This window comes from Neoarius graeffei, chromosome 9, assembly GCF_027579695.1.
Source record: "Neoarius graeffei isolate fNeoGra1 chromosome 9, fNeoGra1.pri, whole genome shotgun sequence".
NCBI classification, from domain to species: domain Eukaryota; kingdom Metazoa; phylum Chordata; class Actinopteri; order Siluriformes; family Ariidae; genus Neoarius; species Neoarius graeffei.
In genome coordinates this window covers 75066661-75079000 of record NC_083577.1, presented here as the reverse complement: position 1 = coordinate 75079000, position 12340 = coordinate 75066661, and the positions used below count along the sequence as shown (strand labels likewise).

Genomic DNA, 12340 nt, shown 5'->3' with positions numbered 1-12340 from the left:
CCTGTTTCAAATTTGTATCCCACAATGCCTTGCGCGAACGGGGAAAGCCCACCACGTCATGCATGACGTAGGATCTTGTATTGAGTCATGGTGAAGCAGGAAAAAATAGCGGAGAATTTAGGGCCACGTGGAGATCAATTCAGTAACTGTTCTATTTTTAAAAAAACTAATAAAACTGGAAGTCTGTGATTCGAACTCGGTAGCTTTCGGTCCACTAAACAAAAATAATCAGGTGTCAGGGAAAATTCTTTTTATGACCTAGACTTGAAAAATCTGGAAGGCGGTGTAGCTTTAAAGAGTCTCGTTTCACAGTGCTACAGCGTGAACGTTAGCAGGCGTGCTACACTCTGCAGTTGTGCTGCATAAAAAGGAGCAAATACTGTATCAACATCAGAAATAGATTTGTTTGGGGTTTTAGGCTGCCAAATCTACCAATTGTACTTGTTTTCATGCTGAAGTTATTGACATTTTAGTTATTTACTGGTTTGAAGTTATTGATATTTGGGAAAAGAAAACTTAACGTCGTGTCATTTGCTGTTCAATGTTTGTGTAGCCAAATCGTGAGCGAAAGAGTTCGCGTGTGTGTGTGAGAGAGAGAGAGAGAGAGAGAGAGAGATCAGCTGATATCTGGGCATCCTTTCACCGCAGAAAGCAACCTAATCTCAAGCAAATGCACACACGCCTGAGTGTAACCACATCATTAGTGAGACTGTAGATCTCAGCACACACACTCAACATAACATCCTGTCTGCCAGTCATCCCAAACTAAAATAGACGTGCAACACCTCAGCCGCAGCCCAGCCCAGCCCAGCACTCTGAAAACACGCCACTGAGAACTAGCGTTACACCAGCTAAGCTCCTCTCACAGGCTAAATTACTATTCCCTGGAGCGAGAAAGGAAAACAGTAAAGCACAGCTGCTTCAGCATCATTAGGATGGGAAGTTCCTGTGCTCGGAGGGGCTTTCTGATCTGATCTGAGCGCAGAGACTCGGTGATCAGCACCTCCACCGGTCCTTGGTGCATTAATGATCAGCGTGATCCTCCACTGGCCTGTTCACCATGAATGGAAACATCATTAACTCAGATCCACATCAGGTTTTAGAGTAACTGAGCGTCTTGCTGGAAGACTGAGCCATGCAGCAGTGTGTTACGATCATCCTGTTAGGGTGCGTGCTTGTGCACATGCGTGGGCTCGTCTCTTTGCAGCGTGTGGTGGTGTAGCTAACACAGCTGTGTGTGTCGGTGTGTGATTACAGAACGGTTTCGCTGTGGTGCGGCCTCCAGGACACCACGCCGAGGAGAGCACCCCCATGTGAGTACCACTCCCCTCACTGCACAAACCACATCACCATATTGCTCCACAAATACTGTTTCCCTGCACAGCTACAACCCCGATTCCAAAAAAGTTGGGACAAAGTACAAATTGTAAATAAAAACGGAATGCAATGATGTGGAAGTTTCAAAATTCCATATTTTATTCAGAATAGAACATAGATGACATATCAAATGTTTAAACTGAGAAAATGTCTCATTTGAAGAGAAAAATTAGGTGATTTTAAATTTCATGACAACAACACATCTCAAAGTTGGGACAAGGCCATGTTTACCACTGTGAGACATCCCCTTTTCTCTTTACAACAGTCTGTAAACGTCTGGGGACTGAGGAGACAAGTTGCTCAAGTTTAGGGATAGGAATGTTAACCCATTCTTGTCTAATGTAGGATTCTAGTTGCTCAACTGTCTTAGGTCTTTTTTGTCGTATCTTCCGTTTTATGATGCGCCAAATGTTTTCTATGGGTGAAAGATCTGGACTGCAGGCTGGCTAGTTCAGTACCCGGACCCTTCTTCTACGCAGCCATGATGCTGTAATTGATGCAGTATGTGGTTTGGCATTGTCATGTTGGAAAATGCAAGGTCTTCCCCGAAAGAGACGTCGTCTGGATGGGAGCATATGTTGCTCTAGAACCTGGATATACCTTTCAGCATTGATGGTGTCTTTCCAGATGTGTAAGCTGCCCATGCCACATGCACTAATGCAACCCCATACCATCAGAGATACAGGCTTCTGAACTGAGCGCTGATAACAACTTGGGTCGTCCTTCTCCTCTTTAGTCCGAATGACACGGCGTCCCTGATTTCCATAAAGAACTTCAAATTTTGATTCGTCTGACCACAGAACAGTTTTCCACTTTGCCACAGTCCATTTTAAATGAGCCTTGGCCCAGAGAAGACGTCTGCGCTTCTGGATCATGTTTAGATACGGCTTCTTCTTTGAACTATAGAGTTTTAGCTGGCAACGGCGGATGGCGCGGTGAATTGTGTTCACAGATAATGTTCTCTGGAAATATTCCTGAGCCCATTTTGTGATTTCCAATACAGAAGCATGCCTGTATGTGATGCAGTGCCGTCTAAGGGCCCGAAGATCACGGCCACCCAGTATGGTTTTCCGGCCTTGACCCTCACGCACAGAGATTCTTCCAGATTCTCTGAATCTTTTGATGATATTATGCACTGTAGATGATGATATGTTCAAACTCTTTGCAATTTTACACTGTCGAACCCCTTTCTGATATTGCTCCACTATTTGTCGGCGCAGAATTAGGGGGATTGGTGATCCTCTTCCCATCTTTACTTCTGAGAGCCGCTGCCACTCCAAGATGCTCTTTTTATACCCAGTCATGTTAATGACCTATTGCCAATTGACGTAATGAGTTGCAATTTGGTCCTCCAGCTGTTCCTTTTTTGGACCTTTAACTTTTCCAGCCTCTTATTGCCCCTGTCCCAACTTTTTTGAGATGTGTTGCTGTCATGAAATTTCAAATGAGCCAATATTTGGCATAAAACTTCAAAATGTCTCACTTTCGACATTTGATATGTTGTGTATGTTCTATTGTGAATACAATATCAGTTTTTGAGATTTGTAAATTATTGCATTCCGTTTGTTTTTTTTTACAATTTGTACTTTGTCCCAACTTTTTTTGGAATCGGGGTTGTACATCAGCTTCACTGCCTGCATGTGAACTCCGTTCATCCGTTATCAGTAACAGCAATTAGGCACGTATTTTATACCAAGTAACGAGGTTTTATTTCTTGATATAAAATACGTGCCTTTGAGGAAGACTTTGTATTTTAAACTACTTGATGATGTAATAAGACTGGACTCGTGAATAAATTCAAAATATACATCACTCCTTGGATCGCAGTCATCGCTGGTCTAGTGGGTTCAAACTCAGAACCTTCCGATTCTTAATCCTGGTTAGGCATGAAAAAAGATGCACTATATTTCCAAAAGTATTTGCTCACCCATCCAAATTGTCGGAATCAGGTGTTCCAATCACTTCCATGGCCACAGGTGTATAAAATCAAGCACCTAGGCATGCAGACTGTTTTTACAGTTTGGAGCTGGCCCCTTCCTCTTCCAACATGACTGTGCACCAGTGCACAAAGCAAGGTCCATAAAGACATGGATGACAGAGTCTGGTGTGGATGAACTTGACTGGCCTGCACAGAGTCCTGACCTCAACCCGATAGAACACCTTTGGGATGAATTAGAGCGGAGACTGAGAGCCAGGCCTTCTCGTCCAACATCAGTGTGTGACCTCACGAATGCGCTTCTGGAAGAATGGTCAAAAATTCCCATAAACACACTCCTAAACCTTGTGGACAGCCTTCCCAGAAGAGTTGAAGCTGTTCTAGCTGCAAAGGGTGGACTGACGTCATATTGAACCCTATGGATTAGGAACGGGATGTCACTTAAGCTCATATGTGAGTCAAGGCAGGTGAGCGAATACTTTTGGCAATATAGTGTATGTAAAAGACGGTAATTACACTACCGTTCAAAAGTTTGGGGTCACTTTGAAATGTCCTTATTTTTGAAAGAAAAGCACTGTTCTTTTCAATGAAGATCACTTTAAACTAATCAGAAATACACTCTATATCGGGGTGGGCAATTATTTTTTCCATGGGGCCACATGAGAAACAGAAAATTTTGTGGAGGGCCGGACCAAAAGGCTGAACTAAATTCTGCATAATATTAATTGTATTTCTTTATATAAAACAATAAATAACATTGTTTTTACAAGCTGCTAAGACTGGTAAGAGTATGGAAAAAACGAGGTTGCCTTACAATAAATGTCATTTATTCAATCAAATTTCCCAAAACAATGGTTAACAAAATGTGAATGTTTGTACCATTTTTTTTTTCAGTCACATTCACCCCAAAACACAGTAAAGACATCACAATATTGTCTTTCTACTCCAAATATCAAACAAGATACATCATATTATAATAATGATGCCGTGTAGGAATCAGATCTACAGATCGGCTCGGGCTCCGGCGCCTGCTGGTGACGTCACACTATGTGATTGGCTGGACCGTTTGAAGGATGACGTACAAGTTTATGGTTGGTCTGGACAAATTACGGAAGTAGTTATCGCGGGATTAGGTTTCGTGGAATTTCATGTCGCGCGCATTGCATTTTTGTTGAACACAACTTCAAAATAAAAGCAATGCACATTCAGTCCATGCATGAGGTAAAATTAGAAAATATGTTTATTTTGTAATTTCTAATTAACCTTACGTGGGCCGGTCAGAATGAACCAAAGGGCCGGATGCGGCCCGCGGGCCGTAAAATGCCCAGGTCTGGTCTATACATTGCTAATGTGGTAAATGACTATTCTAGCTGCAAATGTCTGGTTTTTGGTGCAATATCTCCATAGGTGTATAGAGGCCCATTTCCAGCAACTCTCACTCCAGTGTTCTAATGGTACAATGTGTTTGCTCATTGCCTCAGAAGGCTAATGGATGATTAGAAAACCCTTGTACAATCATGTTAGCACAGCTGAAAACAGTTTAGCTCTTTAGAGAAGCTATAAAACTGACCTTCCTTTGAGCAGATTGAGTTTCTGGAGCATCACATTTGTGGGGTCGATTAAATGCTCAAAATGGCCAGAAAAACGTCTCGACTATATTTTCTATTCGTTTTACAACTTATGGTGGGAAATAAAAGTGTGACTTTTCATGGAAAACACAAAATTGTCTGGGTGACCCCAAACTTTTGAACGGTAGTGTAGGTAGATAAGAATAGACAGACAGACGATGAAATACTAGATAGGTGGAGACAGAGAGGAAGTGGATGGAAGAACGAGAGACAAAAGAAGTGATGGAAAATCCAGTTTAAGAATCTTTGATAATCCAAAATTTGACCTAGGTTGGAAATTATGAATTAGGCTAAAAATTTTAACCCAGGTCAAAAAAAAAAAAAAAATCACCTCGGGTGAAAATTTTTAAACCTGTAACAAATACACCCTGGATGAGAAACCCATCCGTTTCTGGTCACCGCACGCGTGCGCGTGCACACACACAGTCTTTCACACACAGTATTGCGTTCTGGCATGTTCTTGGCCAGGAGAAAGAAACCAGATAGCCCAGAGGAAACCAACATCCTTTTAAAATAAATGAATACTGAAAAATAGAAATGATCTTCGTTCAGAAGTTTGTATCAGCATTTCTGAATGTGGTAAATATTCTGAATTCATTTGTTTGCCCACCTTTTGCCTTTATAACTGTCTTGAACCTCTTGGCATCTTAGATAATCCAAAATTTTACCGAGGTTGCAAATTATGAACTAGGCTAAAAATTTGAACCCAGGTCAAAAAAATATATATATCACCTAGGTGGAAATGATTTGACCTGCAACATGTGTGTACGTACACTCACACACACACACACACACACACACACACACACACACACACAGAGTGTTTCAAAAACTTGAATATTATTTGAGATGTAAATATCCCAGAAACTACATAGTCTCAGCAAATGAAACTGAACAGGCTTAATGTTGAGCAGTATAAGATTTCTTCCTCAAAATTTGAACGAGAAATTCTAAAGGTATGTGGATTCCATGAGCGATTTCACAAATTTTCAATAGATAGTTTTCACTAATGTCACGGCATTCCGGGGAACGCCCCCCAGCCGCCATCTTGCGGGGCAAACAAAACGGACCATCGCCACTACCGGCTACGTTATCTCGGACAAATTTATGAAGTTATATAGTCAGTTTTCTAAAATAAAGATCAATGTCGGCAAAATCAAGCAAACAGAAGTATATAGATACATTAGACGACATCTCACAACAACGGTATGCAGCCAAACTGGCCTTGATTGGGGGAATTGACCCCTACGAAGTGGACAAAGATGCATTTTCAAGTGACTATGCAGGGCTGCCAAAGCCTGAAACTGCCAAAGCCTGCTCCAAAGCCTGAAACTGACTTCATCAAACTTTAAAGGCTGTCTGATATATACAACTTTATATATTCACAGCGCGACATAATATGGATTACTACAGTTGTGGAATAGGGCTGTTTACTGTATTTTTATGATTTACTATTTACTGTTTGATCTCAAACGCATGAAAAAGGCCAGAAATTGCACCAATTAACTTTAGACGAGGCACAGATGTTAATTGAAAAGCATTCCAGGTTAATGACTACCTCATGAAGCTGGTTAAGATAACGCCAATAGTGTGCAAAGCGCCATCAGGGTAAACTTTGGCTACTTTGAAGAATCTAAAATATGAAACATGGTTTGTTTGTTTCACACTTTTTTGTTTACCACATCATTCCATACATTTTCCAGATGTGATTTCATAGTGAGGGCGGCATGGTGGTGTAGTGGTTAGCGCTGTCGCCTCACAGCAAGAAGGTCCGGGTTCGAGCCCCGTGGCCGGCGAGGGCCTTTCTGTGCGGAGTTTGCATGTTCTCCCCGTGTCCGCGTGGGTTTCCTCCGGGTGCTCCGGTTTCCCCCACAGTCCAAAGACATGCAGGTTAGGTTAACTGGTGACTCTAAATTGACCGTAGGTGTGAATGTGAGTGTGAATGGTTGTCTGTGTCTATGTGTCAGCCCTGTGATGACCTGGCGACTTGTCCAGGGTGTACCCCGCCTTTCGCCCGTAGTCAGCCGGGATAGGCTCCAGCTCGCCTGCGACCCTGTAGAAGGATAAAGCGGCTACAGATAATGAGATGAGAATGAGACAATTTTAAACTGTTTTGTGCATCACATCCACGCTCGATTTTCTCTTTTTGTTCCTCAGTCTAAAACACATCACGTTTCTGTGGCACTGTAGCTCTGTCCTTTGATTGTTTGCACCTTGTGGCTCTGTTGAACAAAAAAATTCCACCTGCAGCCCAAAATACACAACTTCCTACAGTTCATTATACCCCCGCTCCGAAGGAGGAGGGGTATACTGGGTTATCTCTGTCCATCCGAAACACCCTTTTTCTCAGCAACCACAAATCATAGCCACTCGGTACCGAGCTTCAGCTTGGGGTTCTATACCGTGTTTACCGTTTTCAGGTCTGTCGCACATCGACTTCCTGTTTACCGACTGAATGTGTTTATGAAACATATAGCGTGGGTTTTGACGCTATTTCAAGAAGCAAAAAGGCAGTTAACCAAGATGCTGTTTGAAATCCCTGGGGAGAGACACGGCTCTTTATTACTTGTTTCATTATTTGTCGAAGTCAACATTCATAATAACACTACGTTCACAGTGCAGGCTGAAGTGACTCAAATCCGATCTTTTCGCCCATATGTGACCTGTATCCGATCTTTTATTGACAATATGAACGACACAGATCCGATTTTTTCAAATCCGACCCAGGCCGTTTGGATATGCGGTCCTAATTCCGATTCCTATCCGATCTTTTCATATGCGACTTCAGTCTGAACCGCCAGGTCGCATTCATCCGACTTACACGTCATCAACAAGCCACAAACGTCACTATTCTGCGCTGACGTAGGCGGCGGGTCTCTCAAAAAAAGTTACAACAACATGGCTTTGATGTTCCTTTGAACGGAGGTTGCAGTCACTACCCCACAGAACGCCTGAGCCAAAACCCTTGCCCTCTTCCTTCTCAACCTCCTCCTTAACATCAGGCTATTGTGCATGTTCTGGCTCCGTCGCAACAACAACTGCATCATCGCCAGGTGCTCCATGCTGGCTACTGTCATACACAGGAAACTTTAGGTTACTTCCGTAAACACTGGCCATGCTCACTGCATGTGACGTCGTCGTATCCTGCAATGCGCATGCGGAACACTTTTAGGTCGCTTTTCGTTCATACTGAGGATCACATACAAGTCGCATATATTTGTTAATGTGAACGACCTCACAAAAAAATCGGATTTCACAAAAAAATCGGAATTGAGCATTAAGCCTTGCAGTGTGAATGTAGTGTAAGCCCATGTTTACATTAGACCGTATCAGCGGATCATCAGATTAACGTTTTTAAAACGATTAGTGTTCACACAGCAACACCAATACACGATTCGCGTGCACACAGCAACACCAATACACGGATACGCTCGGCTCCGCAGGCATCCTGCGCTCCAAATCACTCCGCCCTGAACAGCGAGTGCCCTCTGGAGGGTGCGCACTCCGGCCTTGCACAGCTCACAGAGCGCGCGAGTGAAGTGAACAAGCAGTGATTCGGGACTGAGCCGCTGTGTGTGTGATCCCAGCGCATATCACTTACCACTTGCAAGTGGAAGGATGGCAAGCCTAAAGACAATCATAACTACACAATGGGCAGTATTTGCATCAGTATTTGCAGTATTTTCATACTTTTATACTCTTTAATGAAAGGTGATACAAGGCGGAAGTCCGCGCCGTTTTTCAGCAGTCGCGTCACATGACCAACGCCAGCGAATCAGGAAGGTGGATGTCACAGTGACGTTGTCCAATGAGACGCCAGCTAGAGCTCAGCACAGCGTATCCGCGTATTCTGAATGTTTACACAGCACCGGACCAGACACGATCTGGATTGAATACGTGGACGCTGGCGGATTCCCGTTTCCAGGCGGTTTAATGTAAACGGACAGTGCATCCGCGAAGAAAACGAGACAGATACGGTCTAATGTAAACGTAGCCTAACGCTACGTTCACACTGCAAGGCTTAATGCTCAATTCCGATTTTTTTGTGAAATCCGATTTTTTTGTGAGGTCGTTCACATTAACAAATATATGCGACTTGTATGTGATCCTCAGTATGAACGAAAAGCGACCTAAAAGTGTTCCGCATGCGCATTGCAGGATACGACGACGTCACACGCAGTGAGCATGGCCAGTGTTTACGGAAGTAAAACCGCCCGATTGCGGTATGACTCATCCAATCTAGCTTGAATAGCTGTATCCCCCCAAATGGAAATCAGCTCCCTAACCTCTGCGTCCTTCCATTGAGAAGATTCAGAACCTTCACAGCCCGAAGCGTCCCTCGCATTGATGTCATGCGCAGGGGCGCAGATACGTTTTTTGAACTGGGAGGGACAAAAAACTGGGGGGGACAAAGCTGCCAGCAAACCAACCCCAAACTCCGATATGCCTGTCAAACTTGTTGTTAGTAACCATAGCAACCAAGCTCGAGCTCGCAACCTGTGCAGTCTGCACAGCTCAACCAACCGAATATCAGTCTTTGTTTTGTTTTATGTGAGTTGTTGCAACTATGTATACACTGCCGTGCACCTCAATAAACCGAATGGTAATTAGTCTTTTGATTTTTCCGTGAGGTTTGCCTTATGCAAAGAAAGACAGCATAGACGTTTTTTCCTCCCTATAAGTGGGGGGGACCGAACGAGGTGAATTTAAATCTGGGTGGGACGAGTCCCACCCTCTATCTGCGCCCGTGATTATGCGCCATGTTGTTGTAACTTTTTTGAGAGACCCGCCGCCTACTTCAGCGCAGAATAGTGACGTTTGTGGCTTGTTGATGACGTGTAAGTCGGATGAATGCGACCTGGCGGTTCAGACTGAAGTCGCATATGAAAAGAGCGGATAGGAATCGGAATTAGGACCACATATCCAAACGGCCTGGGTCGGATTTGAAAAAATCGGATCTGTGTCGTTCATATTGTCAATAAAAGATCGGATACAGGTCACATATGGGCGAAAAGATCGGATTTGAGTCACTTCAGCCTGCAGTGTGAACGTAGCCTTTGTGTCCTGTTCCTTCGATTGCTCGCGTTCTGATATAAGCGCGGGGGGTACGTAAGTGAGCAGTAGCTCACAGTTGATCTTGTTCCATTCCGAGTTCTTCCTGCAATAAAACCATGCACAAGTTTGACTGGAACCGAGTCGAGACGATCTTGTAAAGGTTGTTTTGGTCTGATTCTGAGTAACAAACCTAAACAAACTACACCGGGGGAGAAACCAGACCAGAGTTCAGTTTTAATGGACTTATCACTGCATGTGTGAAAGTGTTCTAATACAGTATGATGTAACTCATTCTCACACACACACACACACACACACTGAAACATAAATGAATCCCAGCTCAGAGGTGAACATCCTGGCCAAGTGTACACACTTCCCCGTCCCAGTGGCCTGGCTGCTCGAAAGGAATTCAACAGTGAAGTTATCGAAAGCTCGTATTATTATGACACGCGTGCTAGTTTTGAGAGCAAACTGACTTTCACTGTCAAGATTGAAAGAATTTCAGTGGCTTGTTTTTCAGTTGCTCAGTGCGTGCGCATATATACTCAGCAAAAATAAAAACTTGACACTCATTATTTTTCAAATAGTGTTTAGAAACTTCTCTTTAAAGAGTTCTTGTTGTGATTATGGTTAAATGCATTGTCAAGGGCATTACGTCACACATTCATTCTACTGGTCGGGCCTACGTAGCACGTGCGAGAGCACTGCATGCTAAAATCACGTTTCCACGTGACACAAGTGACTTGACCTATTGATACACGTGCAATTGATCTCACGGTAGCAGAGTAGAGTGTCATCTCAGAAAAACAAGGTTTTATGGTTAATTATTCGTTAATTTGCAATGCCACGACTGTCAAGCATTCAGCGTGAACGTGCCATTGGCATGCTGAATACGGGAACATCCGTCACTGACGTCGCGAGGGTTATGGGATGCAGTCGACAGACCATCCATAATCTCCAGACACGTCTCCATCAAACCGGCACCACAGCCGACCGTAAGGAACCCTCCACAGAACTTGCAGGAGCTTGGTGCCATGTTGGTACAAATATGGCGGCGCATTCCCCAAGCTGTGTTCAGACGCATCATCCAATCCATGAGGAGACGTTGTATCGCAGTTGTGAACGCCCATGGAGGACACACCCGACATCGACATGATTTCATTAAGTTGTGACTCACAGTTTTTGATCATGGACATTGTCGTCGCATTTCCGGTGGAACCGATTCCATGACAAACATGATCTGTATGCTATAGCATCTTTAATTACAAGATCATTGAATACAATCGTTATTTCAAACCTATTTTCTAAAATGTTCAAATTATTCACTTTGAAACGAGTGTAAAGTTTTTATTTTTGTTGAGTGGGTGCATCAGTTGCCCTCACTTTCATAAAATCTGATGTATTTTTGTTTGGGTGTTCCTTTTCACCAATAAAGACATCCTGTAAAATTTTTTGACCATATTCAAAAGTCTAATGGTGGCACCATGAGGTTCATTTTTTTTGCCAAAAAACGCTTATTTTATGTTTTCGCGTAAGGTTTGAATCACAATGTTGGACTCTGTTTATTGATTTCTTGTGACCCAGAGATCATGTTAAGAACCTTTGCAAGGGATTGAGAAGCATTAATGCGATTCATAATACATTTGTATTGTTTAAAAGTAGTTGAACAATGATTCAGTGAAGAGCTAAAACTCAAACTGTGCTTGATAATATATTTAGAATATGTACTAAAAATGTGTATCTAAGGTGGGGTTTACATTAGACCGTATCAGCGGATCATCAGATTAACGTTTTTAAAACGATTAGTGTGCACACAGCAACGCCAATACACGGATACGCTCGGCTCCGCAGGCATCCTGCGCTCCAAATCACTCCGCCCTGAACAGCGAGTGCCCTCTGGAGGGTGCGCACTCCGGCCCTGCGCAGCTCACAGAGCACGCGAGTGGAGCGCACGAGCTGTGATTCGGGACTGAGCCGCTGTGTGTGAGATCTCAGTGCATGTCGGGCATGCGCGTCACTTACCACTTGCAAGTGGAAGGATGGCAAGCCTAAAGACAATCATAACTACACAATGGGCAGTATTTGCATCAGTATTTGCAGTATTTTCATACTTTTATACTCTTTAATGAAAGGTGATACAAGGAGGAAGTCCGCACCGTTTTTCAGCAGTCGCGTCACATGACCAACGCCAGCGAATCAGGAAGGTGGATGTCACAGTGACGTTGTCCAATGACGACGCCAGCTCGAGCTCGGCACAGCGTATCCGCGTATTCTCAATGTTTACACAGCACCGGACCAGACACGATCTGGATTGAATACGTGGACCCTGGCGGATTCCCGTTTC

General features: G+C 43.6%; 1 protein-coding gene across 5 annotated transcripts in view; it reads left to right on the top strand.

Annotated features, from left to right (window-relative positions):
* The window catches only part of hdac4 (histone deacetylase 4), a 588646-nt gene that overhangs the window by 519641 nt on the left and 56665 nt on the right, over nucleotides 1-12340 (top strand). For all 5 annotated transcript variants that reach the window (XM_060930285.1, XM_060930286.1, XM_060930288.1 and 2 more), the window contains one exon: nucleotides 1258-1313. In XM_060930285.1, the coding sequence (XP_060786268.1) occupies nucleotides 1258-1313 (56 nt within the window). The remainder of the gene's footprint in view (nucleotides 1-1257; nucleotides 1314-12340) is intronic.